The sequence below is a fragment of the Amblyraja radiata genome, chromosome 15 (genome assembly GCF_010909765.2).
Source record: "Amblyraja radiata isolate CabotCenter1 chromosome 15, sAmbRad1.1.pri, whole genome shotgun sequence".
In the NCBI taxonomy this organism is placed as follows: Eukaryota; Metazoa; Chordata; class Chondrichthyes; order Rajiformes; family Rajidae; genus Amblyraja; species Amblyraja radiata.
This window is the reverse complement of record NC_045970.1, coordinates 6,997,445-7,021,929: the sequence shown is the minus strand read 5'-3', so window position 1 is coordinate 7,021,929 and position 24,485 is coordinate 6,997,445. Positions and strand designations below refer to the sequence as shown.

Below are 24,485 nucleotides of genomic sequence, written 5' to 3'. Positions count from 1 at the left end.
AAATAACACAGAACACGATAGTCTTTAACATAAACATCCCCACACAGCGGAATCAAAGTTTCCCACTGTGACGGAAGGCACCAAAGTTCACTCATCCTCCTCCTTGATGTTCCTTGTTGTAGTAGAAGGGGGATAGATGCCATTTATTGGAAAAAGAGAAATAAGGTGAATAGGAATGTGTGTTTCATGACCAATGTTATTCTGTCAATGGAGATATTGATGAAATGTATTCCTTTTTTTTGTATCTTTTATAAACCACTATATTTAGGTTTCTAATGGACAAGGATAATGTTGCTTCAAAGAATGATGAATCTCAAGTTAATGATGAGGATTTGCAGTATCCACTATCATACTATTACATCGAATCCTCTCACAATACCTACCTTACTGGGCATCAGTTGAAGGGAGAATCCTCCGTTGAACTTTACAGCCAGGTATCAGATCGTCTCTCCTCCTCCTCTTATGTATTTATCCTTCCCGAAACACTTCACTTTTACCTCATTTTATCTGATTTTGTCTGCCTGTATTGTCGGTCTGTTACTTAATATTCCTTATCTGTTTCTTGAGTAAGAAACAGTAATTTCCCCATCTCCTGTCTCACATTCTTTCTGTTTCTCTGGTCTTTGTTTCTTTCCTTTTGGCTCCTCTCTTTCTGTTTCCTCTCTCTCTTTGTCTTTGCGCTCTCTGTTTCCCCTTTCTCTGTCGCTGTCTCCTCTCTCTCTCTCTCTCTCTGTGGCTCCCCTCTCTGTCTCTGTCTGTTTCTTTCTGTCTCTCCCTTTGTCTGTCCCTCTCTCTCCTTCTCTGTCTCCCGCTCTCTTCAATCTCTGTCTCCCCCTCTGTCTCGCTCTGTCTCCCCTTCTGCCTTCTTTGCCTCTCTCTCTCTCTCTCTCTCTCTCTCTCGCTCTCTCTCTCTCTCTCTCTCTCTCCTCCTCTCTCTCTCTCTCTCTCTCTCGCTCCTCTCTCTCCTCCTCTCTCTCCTCCTCTCTCTCCTCCTCTCTCTCTCCTCTCTCTCTCTCTCTCTCTCTCTCTCTCTCTCTCTCTCTCTCTCTCTCTCTGTCTCCGTGTCTGTCTCACTCTCTGTCTCTGTCTCTCTCTGTCTCTCTGTCTGTGTCTTTCTGTCTCTGTCTCTCTCTGTCTCTATCGCTAATGGAAGTGTCTTGAGGACAGTCAGTATTACAGTTGAGGAGGTGCTGAGCATCTTAAGGCATGACAGATGGCACAATGGGCTAAGTGTTCGGCAGGCAACCGGAAGGTAGCCGGTTCGAATCCCGCTTGGAGTGCATACTGTCATTGTGTCCTTGGGCAAGACACTTCACCCACCTTTGCCTGTGTGTGAATGTGTGTGAATGTGTGTGAGTGATTGGTGGTGGTCAGAGGGGCCGTAGGCGCAGAATGGCAGCCACGCTTCCGTCAGTCTGCCCCAGGGCAGCTGTGGCTACAGTAGTAGCTTACCACCACCGAGTGTGACTGAGGAGTGAATGAATAATGCGATGTAAAGCGCCTTGAGTATTAGAAAGGCGCTATATAAATCCCATCCATTATTATTATTACATGAAGGTGGATAAATCTCCCAGATTTATGACTCGGGTGACAGGTGAGGTGCTGGAAGACTGGAGGGTGGCAAATGTTGTGTCTCTATTTAAGAAGGGCTGCAACGAAAAGTTGGAACCACAGGCCAGTGTGCCTAACATCTGTGGTAGGCATGTCACTAGAGAGTATTCTGAGAGATAAAATATATGTACCAGTTGGATAGACTGATTCGGGATAATCAGTTTTATACATGGGCGATCATGTCTCATGAATCTGATTGAAGTAATTATAAAGGTTGATGAAGGCAGAGCTGTAGAGGTTTTATATGTGGACAGCAAAGCATTCAACAATGTTCCGCATGGTAGGCTGCTCTGGAAGGTTAGATCGGATGGAATCCAGGGATAGATAGCCAACTGGATAGAGAATTGGCTCCGTGGAAGGAAGCAGAGGGTGATGGTGGAAGGTTACTTCTCGGATTGGAGGCCTGTGACTAATGATGTGCCTCAGGGTTTGGTGCTGGGCCCGTTACAGTTTGTCATCTACATTAATGATTTGGATGAGAGCATACATGGCAAGATTAGCAAGTTTGTAGATGATACAAAAGTGGGCAGCATCACAGAGAGAGAGTAGATGGTTATGAAAAATTGCAGTGGGCTGAGGAATGATTCATGGAGTTTAATACTGATAAATACAAGGTGTTGCATCTTGAGAAGTCTAACATGGGCAGGACCAACACAGTGAATGGCAGGGCTCTGGGCAATATTGTAGAGCAGAGGGATCTAGGAGTGCAGGTGCATGCTTCCTTGAAAGTGGTGTCATATGTAGATAGGGTGGTCAATGACCTTCAACAGTCAGAGTATTGAATATTGACTAACAGAGTTGGAATGTTGTGTTACAGTTGTACAAGACATTGGTGTGTCTACATTTGGAGTATTGTGTTCAGTTTTGGTCACCCTGTTATGGGAAAGATGTTGTTATGTTGGAAAACATGCGGTGAAGATTTACAAGGATGTTGCCAGGACTCGAGTGCTTGTGCTATAGGGAGAGAGATAGTAGGCTGGGACTCTATTACTTGGAGTGCGGGAGGATGCGGGTGATCTAATTGAAGCGGAAAAAATCATGAGAGGAATAGACTGGGTAAATGCACAGAGTATTTTACCAAGAGTAGGAGAAATCAAGACCAGGGGCCATAAGTTTGAGATGAGGGAGAAAGATTTAATAGGAACCTGAGAGGCAACTTTTTCACACAAAGGGTGAAGGGTATATGGAACGAGTTGCCGGAGGAGATAGTTGAGGTAGGTATTATCACAGAATTAAATGATATTTGGACAGGTACATGGATTGGAATTCCCTGTCGATTTGTGGAATTCCCTGCCACAGAAGGCAGTGGAGGCCAAATCACTGGATGGATTTAAGAGAGAGATAGATAGAGCTCTAGGAGCTAGTGGAATCAAGGGATATGGGGAGAAGGCAGGCACGGGTTATTGATTGGGGACGATCAGCCATGATCACAATGAATGGTGGTGCTGGCTTGAAGGGCCGAATGGCCTCCTCCTGCACCCATTTTCTATGTTTCTATGTTTCTAGGAAAGCTTTAGAAGGATGTGGTCCAAACGCAGGCAGGTGGATGGGGCATGTGGGTTGGTGTGGTAGGGGTGGGACTAGTGTAGATGGGGCATGTGGGAAAGTTGGGTTGAAGGGACTGTTAACATCTCTGACTCTGCCTCTGACTGTCTCTCTCTCTCTCTCTCTCTCTCTCTCTCTCTCTCTCACTCTCTCTCTCCCCCTCATGCTCTCTGTCATTCTATCCCTATACCTCTACCTAATTCTGCTCCTATCCCTTGTGATCTTGTGAGCTGATGCCGTTCTTGCTTGCTTGCCATTTGCAGGTACTGCTGCAAGGATGCCGGAGCGTTGAGCTGGATTGTTGGGATGGAGATGATGGCATTCCGATCATATATCACGGGCACACCCTCACCACCAAGATCCCATTTAAGGTGCAATTTAATTTATTTTGCTTTCAAATCTTTTAGCACGAGTGTTGTAAATAGGCAAGGATGGCTGGTGGCGTGGTGGTTCAAATGTTGACCTTTCCTTCCCAGGATGTCATTGAATCGGTCAACCGCAATGCCTTTGTGAACTCTGAGATGCCGGTGATATTGTCCATTGAGAATCATTGCTCACTGCCTCAGCAGCGGAAGATGGCAGAGATAGTGAAGGTCAGTATTTTACCTCCGCACAATACATTGTCTTCTCTAAAGCAACGGCTGAGCCAGCTTACATCTACATTCACGAGAACTTTGTCTCTTTTCTTCCCAGACTGTATTTGGAGACAAGCTGGTGACAAAGTTTTTCTTTGAGAGCGATTTTGCAGATAATCCTATGCTCCCATCTGTTTGGCAACTCAAAGGGAAAATCCTCCTCAAAAACAAAAAGCTAAAAGCCCACCAGACGCCGGTGGATATACTGAAACAAAAGGTGCGTCTTGGTTAACATTTCAAGGTGGATTGTAATTGCTGTAGAGTTTTTCCGGCCATTGTTTTATATATTACTCGTAGTAAGATAATGTAACGAAAGTTCAGGTGAAACCAGGCTAATCTTCACACCACAGAATGACCAGGCTAGGAAATAGCAAGGTCGTCCTTCAAGTAACCCTTGCTTTCAAAGGTAGACACAAAAAGCTGGAGTAACTCAGTGGGACAGGCAGCATCTCTGGAGAGAAGGAATGGGTGACGTTTCGGGTCGAGACCCTTCTTCCACTCTGGAGAGAAGGAATGGGTGATAGAAAATAGGTGCAGGAGGAGGCCATTCGGACCTTCGAGCCAGCACCACAATGTTTCGGGTCGAGACCCTTCTTCCACGTTTCAGGTCGAGACCATTAACCCTTACTTTCCCACTCTCTGTCCCTCCCCCACCCTAGTTCTCCAACTTCTTTCACTGTCCAGATAAATTTTACTGGTTGATTGCCTCATTGTTAGCCTACAATGTTTCATTCTACATTTCCTTGATCATTGTCTGCTCTAATCTGGCATCTTCACACCTTTATATCAACGGGTCGATGGTTGAAAGGGTCAAGAGCTTTAAATTCCTGGGCGTGCACATCTCTGAAGATCTTTCCTGGACCGAGAACACTGATGCAATTATTAATAATAATAATAATAATAATAATAATAATAATAATAATAATAATAAATACTTTATTGATCCCCTCAGGGAAATTCAGATGTCCAGAAGCCCCCAACCAACAAACCCAGATTCAAAACGAACACAGACAGAAAATACATAGAATACAATGTGGACACAACCTGAGAGCAATAAATACATAAAAAGACCAATAATTAACAATTAAAAATTAAAAATTGCAAAATGCATCCCCCTACAGCCTAGCGGTCTGAATTATAAAATCTAATGGCTGCAGGGGTGAAGGATCTCCTGAACCGCTCCGTTCTACAGGGCAGGGAGAGGAGCCGGTTGTTGTTCCGAGTGCTCTTTTGACTCTCCAGAATTACATGGAGGGGATGCCCGGGGTTTTTCAGGATGACCTGCACCTTGTGCCTCATACGCCTCTCAAGCACATCCATCCCAGAGTCTACTCTCCCCTCCAGCACTGAGCTAGCTCGTTTAACCAGTTTGACCAGCTTCTTGTTGTTTTTTGCACTAATGCTGTTGCCCCAGCAGACAACAGCGTAGAAAATAACACTTGCAACCACAGTGTTGTAAAACATGTGCAGCATATCATTACACACATTGAAGGATTTGAGCCTTCCGAGGAAAAAGAGTCTGCTCTGGCCTTTTTTGTAGAGGGAGTCAGAGTTGACAGACCAGTCCAGTTTGTTGTCAAGGTGCACTCCAAGGTATTTATATGTATGCACCACCTCAATGTCAGCCCCTGCAGCGTTGACCGGCTGAAGGGGGAGCTTGGACCTGCCAAACTCCACCTTCAGCCGGTCAACGCTGCAGGGGCTGACATTAAGAAAGCACATCAGCGCCTCTACTTCCTGAGCAGATTACGGAGAGTCGGTTTGTCAAGGAGGACTCTCTCGAACTTCTACAGGTGCACAGTAGAGAGCATGCTGACCGGTTGCATCGTGGCTTGGTTCGGCAACTTGAGCACCCTGGAGAGGAAAAGACTACAAAAAGTAGTAAACACGGCCCAGTCCATCATCGGCTCTGACCTCCCTACCATCGAGGGGATTTATCGAAGTCGCTGCCTCAAAAAGGCTGGCAGCATCACCAAGGACCCACACCATCCTGGCCACACACTCATCTCCCTGCTACCTTCAAGTAGAAGGTACAGGAGCCTGAAGACTGCAATGCCCAGGTTCAGGAATAGCTACTTCCCCACAGCTATCAGGCTATTAAACTTGGCTCGGACAGAATTCTGAACATGGAATTTCCGGTTGGCGCCACGATGTGAGTGGAATCGCGCCATTACAGCTCCGAAAAAAACTGTATTTAAAACGGGGGTAAAAGGGTCAAACAAACGCACTTACCACAGGAGATCGATTGTGAACGGCTCCGGCAGCGTTTAAAAGGTGCGTGACGTCATCAGGCGCGCGATTTTAAGAAGAAATTATGACCCAGCGCTCCCCCACCCCCACCGCTGGAAAAAAATCTACGAGAAGGGAAACTGGCCTCAGCTCTGGAGCTGCTGCTGCTTCTGCTTCTCAAGAAGATATCTCACAGAGGAAAGCTGAAATGGAGGAACTTAAGACTACCATTCTAGGTGAGATAAAGAAGCAGAGGAAGGAGTATATGGAGGAGATAAAGAAGCAGAGGAAGGAGTATATGGAGGAGATAAAAAGTTTAAAAGCGGATATGCTGGTGTCTCACGAGAAAAATAAAGAAGATAAAGAAGACTTAATAAAACAAGTTATAACGACGGTAAAAAGTATGATGGATGAGTGGAAGGAAAAGGCTAATGCCGAGTTACAAACTCAAATTGAGGATGTAAAGGAAATAGCTGCTGGGATGGAAAGAAAGCTGGATGACAAGATAGATCCTACTATAATTTCGCTAGACCAACAAGGCGAAGCAATTAAAGAGCTAACTAAAATTGCTGAAGTGAATACTAAGGAGACCGAAAAACTCCGTGCCGAGAACAAACGCCTCTTAGAATTATTACATAAAACAAACGAGAAATGTATCGATCTGGAGGGACGCCAACGCCGTAAAAATTTGCGTATAGTTGGTCTGAGCGAAGGTCGTGAGGGGAGTCAAGATCCTCGAAAATTTGTTGCAAAACTTTTAATGGATATTTTGAATTTGGATCATGAACCCCTGTTGAGCCGTGCACATAGGGCTCTAAGACGGGCCCCTGGGATAGGTTCATCGCCCAGACAAATGATTGTAAAAGTGGCCTTTGACCATGTCTTCGAAGAAATGATGAAGATAATAATAAAAAAGAGAAACCTGAAATACGAGGGAGACAACATCAGTATTTTTAGAGACTTTCCTGCAGAAGTGGCCAAGAAAAGAGCTCTATTTAAAGAAACAAAAGGTATTCTGAGGAATGTACAGAATACTAAGAATCTGAGATATGGCTTGATGTACCCAGCAATACTGAGAGTAACTTATGATGACAAGGAATATCGTTTCGTTAAGCATACTGAAGCATTGAAATTCGCCCGAGGCATACAGCAGAAGCCAGAAGATGAAGAGAGAGAAGATGCGGAGGAAGAACCCGAGGGAGAAGGAGAGGACTGAACTTTTATCATCGACCTGTGGTTATGAAATACTCACTTAGAAGGAAGTGGAATAATGGGCATTTAGTAGTAGTTCTGTATTAATTATTAGAAAATATTTAATTATTCCATGATAATAGTATTACATATTATAGTATTAAATACAATTGATATTAGTAATTAGCAAATAGTAATATGAATAATAGAAATAATTACTAAGTACTAAGTATATAAAGTTAGTACCCCACCCCAATATATATAGCATTTGAGATAGGAGCTGGTATAATCAACATCTTTTTTTTATTAAAAAAACGGAAGTCTTTAGATTAATGGCCACGTTAGTGTGGCTTTCACCTTCACATACTACACACTATACAAGTGTAGTTTCTTTTTTTTCTGAGCACCCTATTAACACCCTTTACTTTTTTTTTATTATTGATATTTCTTATTGTTTTTGTTTTTTATTGATCTTATATTATATATTATTTGAATGTAGATGTGAAGGATATTGTGTATTTAGTTTAAGAAGACATAGATGTGGATTAAGGTGGAAAGAAATTCTCATTGGATTGATGTCCGGGTGCAACGGGGAGCTGGGTGAGTCAAGAAGGCTACTCCAAAAAAAGCCGCCCTAATAGTAAAATGCATGATATAAAGGTGAAGACTGGGGGTGATGGAGTAACCTTCTGCAGTTGGAATGTAAAAGGCATTAATGAACCAATTAAAAGGGGAAAGGTATTAGCTCAGTTGAACAGATTGAAGACAGATGTCATTTTCCTTCAAGAGACTCATCTTAAAAAAGATGCTCAACATAGATTAACAGCTAAATGGATTTCTAAGGTGTATCATTCTACATTTATTCATAAATCTAGAGGAGTTGCAATAATTATTCGCAAAGGTATACCTTTCATACAAAGTTCTATTATAGAGGATAAAGAAGGCAGATATGTAATAATTACAGGGGAATTATATTCAAAAAAGGTAATTTTAATGAATATATATGCCCCTAATTTTGATAATCCATTATTTTTTAAGAAAATATTTAATAATATTCCTATATCCACTCAACACAATTTAATAATTGGAGGTGATTTAAATTGTACTTTAGATAATTATCTAGATAGATCATCCGCAAAAAGGAAAGCTGCCTCGAAATCAAGTAAATTCATAAATGCTTTTATCAATACATCTAATATTAAAGACATCTGGAGGTTAGATAACCCATCCGGACGAGAATATTCTTTTTTCTCGCCCGTACATGGAACCTATTCGAGGATAGATTATTTTTTAATAGATTCTAAATTACTTCCCTTTACGTATGATGCAAAATATCATAATATTATCATCTCGGATCATGCGCCATTAACATTTAAGATAAAATTAAAAGATATATCTAATAAAACTACTACCTGGAGATTTAACCCTCAGATATTAAAGGACAATGACTGTTGTAAATATGTGATGGATCAGATTAAATTATTTTTTGAAACTAATGATAATCCTGAAACTTCTCCATCACTATTTTGGGACACATTTAAGGCATTCATGCGTGGCGCAATAATATCCGCACAAGCACATCTCAATAAAGAAAATCGAAAAATAGAACAAAATTTAGAAAATGAGATAAAACGTCTAGATAATGAAAATATAAAACATCCTTCCAAAGAGTTAAGTAATAAAATTGCATCAGTAAAATATAGATTAAATAAAATATATTCTAATCAAGTGATTAAACTTTTTCAACAAACTAAGCAAGTGTATTTTGAATTTGGAGATAAGCCACAAAAATTACTAGCACGACAGCTTAGAAAATTAGAAGATGAGAAGATGATACACGGAATTAGATCTGAGTATGGAAATATATTAATTACTCCAAAAGATATTAATGATAGATTTTTACAATATTATAAAATCTTTATTCGTCAAAACTAACAGGACAAACAGATAGTATGGAAATATTTTTACAAGAATGTCAAATCAATAGCTTAGATCAGGAAGGTAGAGAATTGTTAAATGCTGAAATAACAGTAAAAGATATTATAGAATCAATTAGTTCGCTTAAGAACGGAAAAGCAGCGGGCCCAGATGGCCTGAGTGCAGAATTTTATAAAAAATTTCAAGATCAGATTTCCCCAAGATTACAAATAATGTATAGATATGCATATGACCAAGGAAAATTACCAGAATCTTTAAATGAATCCACAATTACACTCATCCCTAAAGTAGATAAGGATTTGGAAGATCCTGGATCATATAGAGCGATTGCCCTTTTAAATACAGACCAAAAAATATTAACTAAGGTCTTATCTAGGAGATTAAGTTTAGTGATCTCTAAATTAATACATTATGATCAAACAGGTTTTATCCCAAAACGTTACTCATCCCATAATCTCAGACGTTTGTTTAATATTATATATTCAAAAAGAATACGAGATACGGAACTAGCGGTTATATCACTAGATGCAGAAAAAGCGTTTGATCAGGTGGAATGGATGTATTTATTTAATATAATGGAAAAGTTTCAATTGGGGGATAGATTTTGTAAATGGGTAAGAATTTTATACTCGAATCCTATGGCAAGAATTTTGACTAACCAAATTTTATCAGCCAAATTCAAACTCTCTAGGGGATGCAGACAGGGATGTCCGTTATCACCCTTATTGTTCGCATTGGTGATAGAACCATTGGCGGAAAAAATTAGATCTGAACCTGAAATATATGGCTATAATACGGATACAACAATTAATAAAATTTCTTTATATGCAGATGATGTTTTGATTTATATTACAAAACCGGAAATTAGTATTCCCAACCTGCTAAACATTATAACTAAGTTTGGTGCATTTTCTGGGTATAGGATTAATTGGGATAAAAGCGAGATTATGCCAATAACAGGAATAAATCTTAATACATTACAACAATACCCATTAAAAGTAGTTACAGACAAACTTAAATATTTAGGGATTAACGTAACTAAAACTCATAACGCATTAATAAAATCTAACTATCCTCAACTATTAGATAAACTTAGAAAAAATATTTTATATTGGAAAACACTGCCTATATCCATGATTGGTAGAATAAGTGCCATAAAGATGGTATTTCTACCGCAGTTGTTATATTTGTTTCAGGCTATTCCTTTTTTTCTTCCGAAAACTTTTTTTAAAAAAATTGATAATATTGTCAATAGCTTTATTTGGGATTATAAAAATCACAGAATAAATAAAAAACATCTATGTAAAGCTAAGATAAATGGAGGATTAGCACTTCCAAACTTTTTATATTATTTTTGGGCTGTTCAGATTAAGAATATGAATTTCTGGTGGGTAAATATGGATCATGAACCGACATGGTTAAATATAGAAAAGGAGGACTGTCTACCTTTCAATGTAGGTTCGATAATTTTTGCACCAACGGAAGTACAAAAAAAATATTATAAAGACAACCTAATAATATATAATAATAGACGTATTTGGAAACAAATAGTTAAGACTCTACACTTGGATAATCTCTCATTTAGATTACCAATTATGAATAATCCATCGTTTAAACCTGCTATATTAGATGGGGGGTTTAAACAATGGGATGATTTAGGAATTACAAGGATAGAACATCTGTATAGAAAAGGAAAATTTCTTTTATTCCAGGAGTTACAAGATATTTATGGATTGTCTCCACAACATTTGTTTAGGTATTTACAAATTAGAGATTATATTAAATCCAATACACAAGATTATAAAAATAAAGAAGCAGGATTGTTAGATGATCTGTTTAATTTATATCCAAATACAGAAAAATTAATAGCCTATATATATAACATCATTTTGGATAAGGAGAATCCAATAACGGAAGTATATCGTCAAGCATGGGAAAATGAAATGGGATTGGCTATAACAAAAGAAAACTGGGAAGAAAGTCTACAACGAATACACCGGTGTTCATTAAACGCCAGACATATACTGATACAATTTAAAGTATTATATAGGTTACATTATTCGAAAACTAAATTAAATAGTATTTTTCCGAATCTCTCCGCTATTTGTGATAAGTGCAAGAAAGCAGAGGCAAATTTAATACATAGTTTCGTTACATGTCCTAAATTGAATTATTACTGGACAGAAATCTTTAAAGTTATTTCTGAAGTCATCAAAGTTAAATTGGACCCTAACCCAAAGCTAATAATATTTGGAATTCCGGATTTACATCTATCACTTACAGTAAATCAAAGAAATTTCTTTGATTACTGTTTAATAATTGGAAAAAAAATCATATTGAAATTTTGGAAGGGAACATTATCCCCCACAACCAAAATGTGGGCAACAGAGATGATGGAGACGTTACATCTGGAAAGAATTAGATTTGTCCTATTGGACAAGTATAATTCTTTTGAACAGATATGGTCTCCATATATACAGTATTTAGAGAAGTAGCTGTTCTTGGCAACACAGCTCGACGTGCACCCTGCGGGATTTGGTGAGAATAATTCATTTTTATATTGGAATTACATATATGTCTTTATTGATACTATCACTTGTAGTAGTGTTATTAATAATACATATTGTGGTTACTAAAAATTTTTTTTTTTTTTTTTTTTTTTTTTTTTTTTTTCGTTTCTCTTTTCTTTCCTATATATAATCAAATTATTATTTAATCACTCTCTTAATGATTTATTCTTCCTCTATTCTTTCTCTATCATTATTTCTAAAAAAACAGTAGATAAGTATTACTAGTTGTTTTACTTAATGCAAATTGAATTAATTTGATATAAAGTTGTTTGAAGCATTGTAATTGATTATCTTTAATAAAAAAATATATTACAGAATTCTGAACATTAATAGCCCATTATCTGTTTATTTGCACTTTATCAGTTTATTTATTAATGTGTGTATATATTTATACAATGGTATATGGACACACTGATCTGTTCTGTATTCATGCCGACTATATTCTGTTGTGCCGAAGCAAAGCAACAATTTCATTGTCCTATCAGGGACACATGACAATAAACTCTCTTGAATCTTACCCTTTCATATCTCTAGTCTCCCTTTCCGCAGACTCACAGCCTGAAGAAGGGTCTCGACCTGAAACGTCACCCTTCCTTCTCTGCACAGATGCTGCCTGTCCCGCTGAGTTACTCCAGCATTTTGCGGTCTATCTTCCCTCCACCATGCTCTGTGCCAAGTTCCGCCTCCATGCTGGTAATGCAGGATTGTGAACTTTTACATGATTCCTGAAGATCTTCTCGATTCACTCGAGCTCTAAAGGGAAGATGATTTGCTCTTTGTTTAGGAATAGGGAAAGGCTAATCAAGTTGAGCCCATTGTATCATTCAATTGCGATCGTAACTGAATTTAATTTCAATCTCTGCCTTTCCTCAGTGTACAGCCTTTAATAATGATCTCAGCCAGAGCACTTTTATTGAGGACATTTCGGGCGAGACCCTGTTACAGACGCAACTTGAAATGTCACCTATTCCTTTTCTCCAGAGATAGACAATAATAGACAATAGACAATAGGTGCAGGAGTAGGCCATTCGCCCTTCGAGCCAGCACGCCATTCAATGTGATCATGGCTGATCATCCCCAATCAGTACCCCGTTCCTGCCTTCTCCCCATATCCCCTGACTCAGCTATTTTTAAGCCCTATCTAGCTCTCTCTAGAAAGCATCCAGAGAACCTGCCTCCACCGCCCTCTGAGACAGAGAATTCCACAGACTCACCACTCTCTGTGAGAAAAAGTGTTTCCTCGTCTCCGTTCTAAATGGCTTACCCCTTATTCTTAAACTGTGGCCCCTGGTTCTGGACTCCCCCAACATCAGGAACATGTTTCCTGCCTCCAGCGTGTCCAAGCCCTTAACAATCTTATATGTTTCAATGAGATATCCTCTCATCCTAAACTCCAGAGTGTACAAGCCCAGCCGCTCCATTCTCTGCCAGACCCGCTGAGTTACCCCAGCTTTTTGTGTTGATCCTCGGTTTGAATCAGCATCTGCAGATGCTCCTTCCTACGCTTTTATTGAAGATCATGTTTTGGATTCCTTCTATTTTTTAAAAATGCGATTTAGTGTTTCGCAGCATTTTTAAGCCGAACCGCTTTGTGTTGTAAACCTTTGTCCAGAGGTGGGTTCACTGACAATGTGTTACACCCTGCAGGCACATCAGCTTGCAAACCTGCAAGCACAGTCTAGCAATGGCAGTGCGATTGCTCCCGGCACCTCCAACAATGATGAGGAAGAGGATGAAGATGATGAGTACGACTATGACTATGAATCTCTCTCTGATGGTAACAAACTATCGTATTGGCTTCTTCCATTCACTGATATTGAAACAATGTTTTTGCTAAAAAGTGTTCATCTTCATCACTTGTTCCCAATGGTTCAATGATTTCTTTATTGTCACAAGTACCAGGTACAGTGAAATACATTTCTGTTTGACATTCTTTGAATGCACCTGTATATTATAGTGTTCATTGCTTTATTTACAGTCAAAAAGGTGATACCAACCTTGCTGTTGGTATCAAAGATGGATTGGTACCCTCAAAGCTGCTTAAACTGTTTAAGAGCCTGACCACCTAAATTAAGTAATAGATTTTACTTTTTTAAATTTAGTGATCTTTTTGCAATATTAAAAATGGTAAAATTATATACTTTTATACCTTTTACAGACACAAAGAAAGTGCACTGCTAGTCGATGCACAAACCAATATAACAATATCCATTGTAGACAAAAGTGCTGGAGAAACTCAGCGGGTGCGGCAGCATCTATGGAGTGAAGGAAATAGGCAACGTTTCGGGCCGAAACCATTCTTCAGAAACCCTTCTCCAGCACTTTTGTCTACCTTTGATTTTCCAGCATCTGCAGTTCCTTCTTAAACATAATAATCTCCATTGTTTTCCTTCATTGGGCATCACGGTGGTGCAGCGGTAGAGTTGCTGCCTTACAGCGCCAGAGACCTGGGTTCGATCCTGACCATGGGTGCTGTCTGTACGGAGTTTGTACGTTCTCCCCATGACCTGCGTGAGTTTCCTCTGGGATCTTTGGTTTCCTCCCACACTCCAAAGACGTACAGGGTTGTAGATTAATTGGCTTGATGTAATTGTAAATAGTGTGTGTGTAGGATAGCGTTAGTGTGCGGGGATCGCTGGTCGGTGCGGACTCGGTGGGCCGAAGGGCCTGTTTCTCTAAACTGAGATAGTTAAAGATAAACCCGTCTATAAAATAAAATCAAATAAAAAGAGTAACTGAAAGATCACTCTTTACAGAATGAATGAGATTGTGAGATCAGCAAGATGGCCTTTGCTTATTTTCTTTTGATATTCCACACTGCACATTAGCAAATTGGTTATTAGCTCCAGGGAATGTTTAACATTTCACACTGGGAAGTTCCAATCACAGGCTGGTTCCATCATGGTAGATCATTCACCAATGAAGGGATACCATGCAGGATCTAATAGTGCACATTGTCACTATTCAGAAAAAGTAGAAGAAAGGATAAGAAGAAAAATTCATTCCTTAATTCACACTTCGATATAGCCTGTTTCTGTGCTGTAAATGTTATATGGTTATATAAGGAATGGAGGGTTATGGTCTGAGTGCAGGTAGATGGGACTAGGTGAGAGTAAAGAGCCTGTCCCACCAGCATGCGACTCCATGCGGCAAGCGCGACCTAACGTGGTCGCTTGAGCCGTACGGCCTCGCGGGGCCGGTCCCACTTCGATCGCCGGAGCCGTATGGAGTTGTGCAGAGCTGGTCCCGACATCGCGCGGGGCTCCGAAAAACTGACCGTGTTCAAAAATTCCGCGTGGCAACAGCCTACCGCCCGCAGCCGCCTCGACGGGCGTGCGCACCGCCTCGACGCCGTATGCAGCGTCTTGACGCCGTACGTCACGCACAAACTTCCCGCGGACTTCGCTCGAACTTCACGTCACTCACTCGACCTCCGCGCAGCCCCCGCTTCCGGTTTGGTCGTGCTTGCCGCATGCAGGCGCATGCTGGTGGGACCGGCCCTCTATGGGGATCACTCGACCTCCGCGCGGCCCCCGCTTCAGGTTTGGTCGCGCTTGCCGCGTGCAGTCGCATGATCGTGGGACAGGCTCTTTAGTGTTCGGCACGGACTAGAAGGGCCGAGATGGCCTGTTTCCATGCTGTAATTGTTATATGGTTATATGGTTATAACCCAATCTATGATAAAAAATAATCTTTGAGCAACAGTAATCCAGACAACACCGTTCTTATTTGACAAAAGATCTGGCTGGGATATTAACTGGTGGCTAAAGACCTGTTAAACCGGGAGAGTTCGTGGGAACTGAGTGTTGAACTTGGGACCTAAGACAGAGAAATTGGGCAAGAGAAATGGGATGGAGTCTAGAATTGGAAGAAAACAATGCCCTCTGAGAGTCATGGACTGAATAATAGGCCAGAGAAATAGTATATTTTACCAGTCACTTCTTATCTTCCTAGTAGTCTTTCATTTAGTTTAAGAGTCATAAACATACACTGGCATTGAGGCAGATACAGAGCATTTGAGAATTTGAGGCATTCAAGAGACTTTTGAAGAGGCATATTGACATGCAGGGAAAGATGGGATGTTCAAGAAGGAACTGCAGATGCTGGAAAATCGAAGGTAGACAAAAGTGCTGGAGAAACTCAGCGGGTGGGGCGGGAAGAAAGGTTTCAGCCCGAAACGTTGCCCCTTTCCTTCACTCCATAGATGCTGCCGCACCCGCTGAGTTTCTCCAGCATTTTTATCTACCAGGGAAAGATGGGATATGGTTTATGTGCAGGCAGATAAGTGTTGGACTTAGCATCATGCTCGACACATCATGGGCCGAAGGGCCTTTTATTGTGTTGTACTGTTCTATGTTCTGTGTTCACAGTATTGAGTCTTTTTTCCCCAGTGTTGTGCAATGAATTTAGAGATGTAAATGTAGTCTTTCCATATTAATTTCACTGAGGACTTTACAATTGAATAGAAGCAATCAGCAGATCAGTGATACCATTACCAGCGGTAACCATCTTAAAGGAGTCGATGGAGAGGGCAGTTCTGATGGGAAGAGGGATGCTGTTCCATAGTCTAGGAGCAGCAACCGCAAAGGCGCGGTCGCCCCTGAGCTTATGCCCAGACCGCGGGATGGTCAGTAACCCCAAGTCGGCCTATCTGAGGGACCTGGAGGTGGTGTGGTGGGTAAGCAGACCTTTGATGTAGGTGGGGGCAAGCCCGTTAAGGGCTTTGTAAACATAAAGGAGGATCTTGAAATTTATTCGGAACCGCACAGGGAGCCTGTGGAGAGAGGCCAGGATCAGGGTGATGTGGTCCCTGTAGGAAGGAACTACAAATGCTGATTTGTTCCGAAGATAGACACAAAATGCTGAAGTAGGAAACCTCTCTCCAGAGATGCTCTCCAGAGTTTAGTTACTACAGCGTTTTGTGTTTATCTTCAGCCAATCTAATCTTGGCTTCCGTTTCTGGATGTTGACCAGTGTTCCAGACAAGTTAATGTGAAGCTGGTTTAATATTCATAAGGCAGATGGGCTTGCACACAATCTAACGTTTTTGTGACATCGCTGTGTTGCCAAGAAAAGTCATGTATAACAGTCCCAGCTGCAGTTATCTTTGACCGAATACATCAAACTATGTTGTTGTTGCTGCAATCTGAATTAGGTGTACATTGATTGTTGCCTTGTGGTGTCCTGACACTTAATTACATGTCACTGACCTAGGTGGGACATTACAGGCAAGGCTGAGACAAGAATGGATAGAGGACATTTCAACATCAATGATTTGGATGAGACTATTTCCTTCGCTCCATAGATGCTGCCTCACCCGCTGAGTTTCTCCAGCATTTTTGTCTACAGGGCAAGATTAGTAAGTTTGCTGATGATACAAAAGTTAGTGGTTTTGCAGATAGAGAAGAAGGTTGTGAACGATTGCAGCAGGATCTGGATCGATTGGCCAGGTGGGTTGAAGGAATTTAATACAGAGAAGGGTGAGGTGTTGCATTTTGGGATGTCAAACAAGGGCATGACCTACACAGTAAATAGTGGGCCTCTGGGTAGTGATGTAGAGCAGAGAGGTCTAGGAGTACAGGTGCATGGTTCCATGAAGGTCGAGTCGCAGGTGGATAAGGTGGTCAAAAAGGCTTTTGGCCTTCATCAGTCAGAGTATTGAGTATAGAAGATGGGAGGTCATGTTGCAATTGTATAAGACATTGATGAGACCACATTTAGAATATTGTGTTCAGTTCTGGGCACCATGTTATAGGAAAGATATTGTCAAGCTTGAAAGGGTTCGGAAAAGATTTACGAGGATGTTGCCAGGACTAGAGGGTGTGAGCTATAGGGAGAGGTTGAGTAGGCTGGGCCTCTATTCCATGGAGCACAGGAGGATGAGGGGAGATCTTATAGAGGTATACAAAATCATGAGAGGAATAGATCGGGTAGATGCACCATCTTTTACTCAGAGTAGGGGAATTGAGGACCAGAGGACATAGGTGCAAGGTGAAGGGGAAAAGATTTAACGGGAATCCGAGGGGTAACTTTTTCACACAAAGGGTGGTGGGTGTATGAAACAAGCTGCCAGAGGAGGTAGTTGATGCTGTGACTATCCCATAGTTTAAGAAACAGTTAGACAGGTACATGGATAGGACAAGTTTGGAGGGATATGGACAAAGCGCAGGCAGTGGGACTAGTGTAGCTGGGACATTGTTGGCCGGTGTGAGCGAGTTGGGCCAAAGGGCCCGTTTCCACACTGTATCACTCTATGACTCCATAACTCTGTGACTCTGTGACTCTATGACAGTGAGAAAATGCAGCTGGGGGAAAACGGTGTCCCGTCCAAAGAAAGTTATTTACATAGACATAGAAACATAGAAATTAGGTGCAGGAGTAGGCCATTCGGCCCTTCGAGCCTGCACCGCCATTCAATATGATCATGGCTGATCATCCAACTCAGTATCCCGTACCTGCCTTCTCTCCATACCCTCTGATCCCCTTAGCCACCAGGGCCACATCTAACTCCCTCTTAAATATAGCCAATGAACTGGCCTCGACTACCCTCTGTGGCAGGGAGTTCCAGAGATTCACCACTCTCTGTGTGAAAAAAGTTCTTCTCATCTCGGTTTTAAAGGATTTCCCCCTTATCCTTAAGCTGTGACCCCTTGTCCTGGACTTCCCCAACATCGGGAGCAATCTTCCTGCATCTAGCCTGTCCAACCCCTTAAGAATTTTGTAAGTTTCTATAAGATCCCCTCTCAATCTCCTAAATTCTAGAGAGTATAAACCAAGTCTATCCAGTCTTTCTTCATAAGACAGTCCTGACATCCCAGGAATCAGTCTGGTGAACCTTCTCTGCACTCCCTCTATGGCAATAATGTCCTTCCTCAGATTTGGAGACCAAAACTGTACGCAATACTCCAGGTGTGGTCTCACCAAGACCCTGTACAACTGCAGTAGAACCTCCCTGCTCCTATACTCAAATCCTTTTGCTATGAAAGCTAACATACCATTCGCTTTCTTCACTGCCTGCTGCACCTGCATGCCCACTTTCAATGACTGGTGTACCATGACACCCAGGTCTCGCTGCATCTCCCCTTTTCCTAGTCGGCCACCATTTAGATAATAGTCTGCTTTCCTGTTTTTGCCACCAAAATGGATAACCTCACATTTATCCACATTATACTGCATCTGCCAAACATTTGCCCACTCACCCAGCCTATCCAAGTCACCTTGCAGTCTCCTAGCATCCTCCTCACAGCTAACACTGCCCCCCAGCTTAGTGTCATCCGCAATGTCATAACAATGAAAAAGTTACAATGCAAAATGGAAATGGAAGAATGAGCAAATGGAACTGGCAAGCATTAGCAGCATTTCAACAAAACGCTGAGGAAGCCAAAATAATCGAATGGAAATTATGAAGTTCAAAATAAAAGGGGAGGATAAATGACAGTATTAGGGGGTGGACTTCTTTTCCAACTCCTACTTAAATGTGCTGGATTTATCAAGACATTTTCTGAGGGAATGGAATTAAAATCCAAAATGACTTTGTCAGATTCGGAGTAGTTTGCCGTTCATTACCCACCCAGCCAGTCAAAGATTTACAGTGTGGGATAAATAAGGAGGGAACTGTGGTTGGATGGAGTGGAGGATCTATAAGCTGTAAGGGCCTGCCCACTTGGCGATTTTTTTCGGCGGCTGCCAGCATCATTGACTGCCAGTATCAGGTCACTGAAAAAGTTGCGGCGTGATGCAGCGTGACGTGGCGGTGATGATGTTTGACGTGCAGTGTTTTTTCAAGTGTCGCAACATTCTTTTTGTCGCTGCACGTTTTTGAAATGTTCAAAATCTTTTGGCGACACTGATATGACACCGGCAGTCGCCGAAAAAAATCATCAAGTGGGACAGGCTCTGTAAAGGAGGGAAAGATGAGAAGCAGTGAGTTCAAATCAAAACATTGAGTGCAGGGTGTCTGAATACGATCTGCATGAAATCTGCTAAAATGGAGCAGACGTTACCTTGTAAACATATGTTAGCCCAAACATAGGATAGTGTTAACCTGCGGGGATCGCTGGTCAGTGCGGACTCGGTGGGCTGAAGGGCCTGTTTCAGCACTGTATCTCAAATGTAAACTAAACTAAACTAAAGTCTATGAGGATCAAAATTCTAGCTGTAAATTCCAGCAAAAAGCTTAGAAGCTGGATTGGGAAAATGGAACATTTGCATCCTTTATTTAGCATAAGTGATGCATAAGGCTCGATATTCTTACTTTAGGATATGGGGTATGTTCTAAATTGTTAAAGGCCACCCACTGAGATATTGGGCCCAGCAGCAGTGTCATTTCCCCATCTTATTTCATGGGTGTGATGACATGAGAGCTTACCAACAATCTGAGTCAACAAGTTGACACAAGAAACTGCAGATGCTGGAATCCTGAGCAAAAAAGTGCTGGAGGAATTTGCAGGTCGTGCAGTATGGACATTTGAATGGTTTGACTGACCTGCTGAGGTCTTCCAGCACTTCGGAAATTGCGATCTAGGACTTTGTAAGTAACTTACTATTCAACAAGGGATACTGAAAATGTTTCAGACTCTCTCATTGAGAAATCTTTTTTTGGTGTATTTTCTCACTTTCTCATATTTTTTTTGTTAAAAATTATCTACTATAATTTTTAATTCATGCCTAACTATGTTGCCAAAGGCCCTTGCTACCTTAGCAGAGTTCCTGTGAATTAATAACCTGATCCTGCCACCGACTACAAGGGCTCATCACCACTTGCTCATGGGTCATAAGAGATAGGAGCAGAATTAGGCCATTCGGCCCATCAAGTCTACTCCACCATTCAATCATGGCTGATCTATCTCTTCCTCCTAATCCTATTCCCCTGCCTTCTCCCGTACTCCCTTGACACCCGTACTAATCGAGAATCTATCTATCTCTCCCAGCCTGTCCACGTCCTTCTGCAGAGTCCCTGTATACTATCTGCCCCTCCACCTATTTTTGTATCATCCGCAAACTTGGCCACAACGCCCCTTCAATCCCCTCATCCAAATCATTAATATACAACATGAAGAGTAGCGGCCCCAGCACCGACCCCTGCGGAAATCCGCTAGTTACTGGCAGCCACTCAGAAAAAGCCCCCTTTATTGGTGGGGGGAAGGGTCTTCTTCAGCTCTCCCTTGTATTTCCAATTGGGAGTCCAATTTTCTCAGCTCTAATGTCCACATCGATGAATCCGATCACACATTCTGTTTTGGTTCAGTCCTCTCTCAGTCCCACTGCAGCGCGATCCAGAAAGATGCTGACCATGGAACCTCCACACTTGTCGAAGCTGCAGCAGGGATCGAGGTGTGGCAATTCACTGTAGCTTCCTGGCCTGAGAAAGGGAGAGGCTGAATGTGTGGGACAGAAATTGCAGAACTGAAGTAGGGTCGCGACCCGAAAAGTCACCCATTCCTTCTCTCCGGAGATGCTGCCTATCCCGCTGAGTTACTCCAGCATTTTGTGTCTATCTAAGCGAGAGGCTGAAGCAGAATTTGCGTGCTTGAACTATCCAGTGGTTGTGGAAACAATATGTGGTGGCAGATTGCGTATGACTGCAGGACCTCCCATTTATTGAATACCGGGGTTCACAATGACAGTAACAAGCTGGTTAATGGATCAACCACTGGGGAATTAGACCTAACAGAGAACTGAGCTGCTTTAGGAGAGGAATGAAATGGAGAACCTTGTGGGAAGGGGGAAACAGAACTCAAAAAACACGGTGGCGCTGCGGTAGACTTTCTGCCTTACAGCGCTTGCAGCGCCAGAGACCCGGGTTTGATCCCGACTATGGGTGCTGTCTGTGCGGAGTTTGTACGTTCTCCCCTTGTCTTGCATGGGATTTCTCCGGGATCTCCGATTCCTTCCCACACTCCAAAGACATACAGGGTTGTAGGTTAATTGTCCTGGTGTTCAGGTGCTCCCCGATTTACGATGATTCGACTTGCGATATTTCGACTTTACGATCTGGTCAACGGCAGAGAGCCACCCGCCACTTCCGGTCACGCGATCGCATTGTATTTAAATGCGTTTTTGACTTGTGATATTTTCGGTTTACGATGGGTTTATCGCGACGTGACCCCATCATAGGCCGAGGAGCAGCTGTAATTGTAAATTATCCCTAGTGTGTGCAGGGTAGTGTTAATGTGCGGGGATCGCTGGACGGAGCGGACTCGGTGGGCCAAAGGGCCTGTTTCCGTGCTGTATCTTTAAATTAAACTAAACTAAACTAAAAGGGAGTCCTAAAAAAAGTGAAAAGACGAACTATCAAACCAACGATTTTATTATTTCAGGTTGAAAATGACTAACATTTACATTTTTGACATTTGTTTGGCATTTGACACACTTATCAGGAGATGCCTGTTATTCCTTGTCCCACTCTGTTGAAAGCAGCATTTCTCAGAGGTCTGGTAGGTGGAGGTTCTGTGCAGCTGTGGTTTACAACTCTGCTCTCTGGTTGTATTTTTCAGCATTCCCACTTTGTCTGAACTTAGTTTGCAATGAGAATAGGATTGGTGTTGAGACTATGACATTTTCCAAGTCAGTACATATTGAAGATAGACACAACATTCTGGAGTAACTCAGCGGGACAGACAGCATCTCTGGAGAGAAGGAATGAGTGATGTTTCGGGTCGAGACCCTTCTTCAGACTGATCACATTTCAGGTCGAGACCCTTCTTCAGCCTGAAGAAGGGTCGCGGCCCGAAACGTCACCAATTCCTTCTCTCCAGAGATGGTGCCTGTCCCGCTGAGTTACTCCAGCATTTCGATGTCCTTGATGATTTTGACTAAGGCCTTTAAGACGGGAGAAAGATCTTCCAGTGCATCCTTGTATAAATGTGAACCAGTGAGAACAGGCTGGCACTTTGTCAAAAGTCTTCTATTTCCTGAGACAGTGCCTAATTTGCTAACGTCTTTTTAAAATCATTTTTCTGATAATCATGTAAGATCTTTGACTAGTTAAGAATTCAGGCCTCCCACAGTGAACTGTGAAATTGCATGTACATTATACGTAACAATGGTTTAAATCACTTCAAAGGTTAGGCGTTTGTCTGTATCTATATTACTAAAAGTCTGATCTTGACCGCTTTTGGCCCACTGTGCTGCGATTTCTGAGAGAACGCCGCCACCTATGGCCGCCATTTTTGGTTAACCCACTCAGAGCCCCCCTCCGCCTTCCGGGAGTGGAGGATTTTTCCCATCGATGAAAAATCAGAGAGATATTAATGTTTTTTTTTAATTTGCCATTCTCTCTGCTGCCCCCGCTGGCGGCAGGGGGAAGGGACTATAAAACCTGGAAGTGTAGCCCCTCACTCAGTCACTGCCAGACCCAGGAAGCGAAAGGATCATGGCTCTCTGAGCTGCGAATAACACTGAACGCACGTCTACTCTACGGTGAGTCCCCTCGATGCGGCTGTAAAGTGGCTTCTGCCCAATTGTTTGCCTTGGCTTGGCTTTTAAAATCATTGCAACAGTTGGATGCCAGCCCAAGAATCCATTCGGCCCACAATGCCCTCTGGAAACCAGTACCTTCGGCCGGCAACACCCATACTAGCGCAACAGACAGCCCCCCCCACTGGCGAGCAATATTGGAATTGGTGGAGAGGTGGAATATTGCGTTGGTGACCAGCCCTCCTGTGTGAACATGGGACCCAACGGGTCCCACTTAGTCTAGTACATAATAAATCTCAGGACAAAGCTACTACTGCTTCTGATAAAAATGAAATGGAAATGAGGAAGTTAGGAATTTCAAATTGTCCAAACATCTTCATAAGTTTGTAAGTGATAGGAGCAGAATTAGGCCATTCGGCCTCTGAAGTCTACTCCGCCACTCAATCAATCTTTCTCCCTCCTAAATCCGTTCTCCAGCCTTCTCCCCATAGCCCCTGACACCTATACTATTCAAGAATCTATCTATCTCCGACTTTAAAAACATCCATTGACATGGCCTCCACAGCCTTCTGAGGCAAAGAATTCCACAGATTCACCACCCTCTGACCAAAGAAATTCCTCCTCATCTTCTTCCTAAAGGAACGTCTTATAATTCTGAGATTATTATTTCTGGTACCTCTCCACATCCACTCTATCCAGGCCCTTCTTAGTGCTGGCATCATCAGTTTGAATGCTGCCATTGAATGCTGATATTTGTGGGAATCTGAAACTAGGGAGTTTGTGAAGGGGAGATCTTGCCAGACGAACCTGTTAGAATTCTTTGTGGAAGTAAATAGCAGGACAGACAGAGAGTCAGTGGATGTTGTTTACCTAGATTTTCAGGCCTTTGATAAGGTGCCACATGTGAGGCTGTTAAAGAAGATGAGAGCCCATGGTATCAAAGGGCAGATACTAGCATGGATGGCAGGTTGGCTGGATGGCAGAAGGCAAAGAGTGGCAATAAAGGGGGCTTTTTATAGTTGGCTGCCAGTGACCAGCGGAGTTCCGCAGGGCTCGGTGCTGGGGCCGCTACTCTTCACGTTGTATATCAATAATTTGGATGAGAAATTGAAGGCTTTGTGGCCAAGTTTGCAGATGATACAAAGGTAGGTGGTGGAGCAATACTTGTAGAGAAAGCAGTGACTCTGCAGAAGGGCTTGGACAGGTTGGGAGAGTGGGCAGAGAAGTGGCAGATGGAACTTAGTGCAGCAAAGTGTGGATTCATGCATTTTGGTAGTAGGAATAAAGGCGTAGACTATTTTCTAAATGGAGAGAGGATTCAGAAATCGGAGGTGCAAAGGGACTTGAT

At 42.2% G+C, this 24,485-nt stretch overlaps 1 protein-coding gene across 1 annotated transcript in view; it reads left to right on the top strand.

The window, feature by feature from the left end:
- The window catches only part of plce1 (phospholipase C epsilon 1), a 278,074-nt gene that overhangs the window by 159,580 nt on the left and 94,009 nt on the right, over window positions 1-24,485 (top strand). The window contains exons 15-19 of the mRNA XM_033034737.1: window positions 269-434; window positions 3,420-3,527; window positions 3,633-3,749; window positions 3,850-4,008; window positions 13,367-13,496. Coding sequence (XP_032890628.1) covers window positions 269-434; window positions 3,420-3,527; window positions 3,633-3,749; window positions 3,850-4,008; window positions 13,367-13,496 — 680 coding nt within the window. The remainder of the gene's footprint in view (window positions 1-268; window positions 435-3,419; window positions 3,528-3,632; window positions 3,750-3,849; window positions 4,009-13,366; window positions 13,497-24,485) is intronic.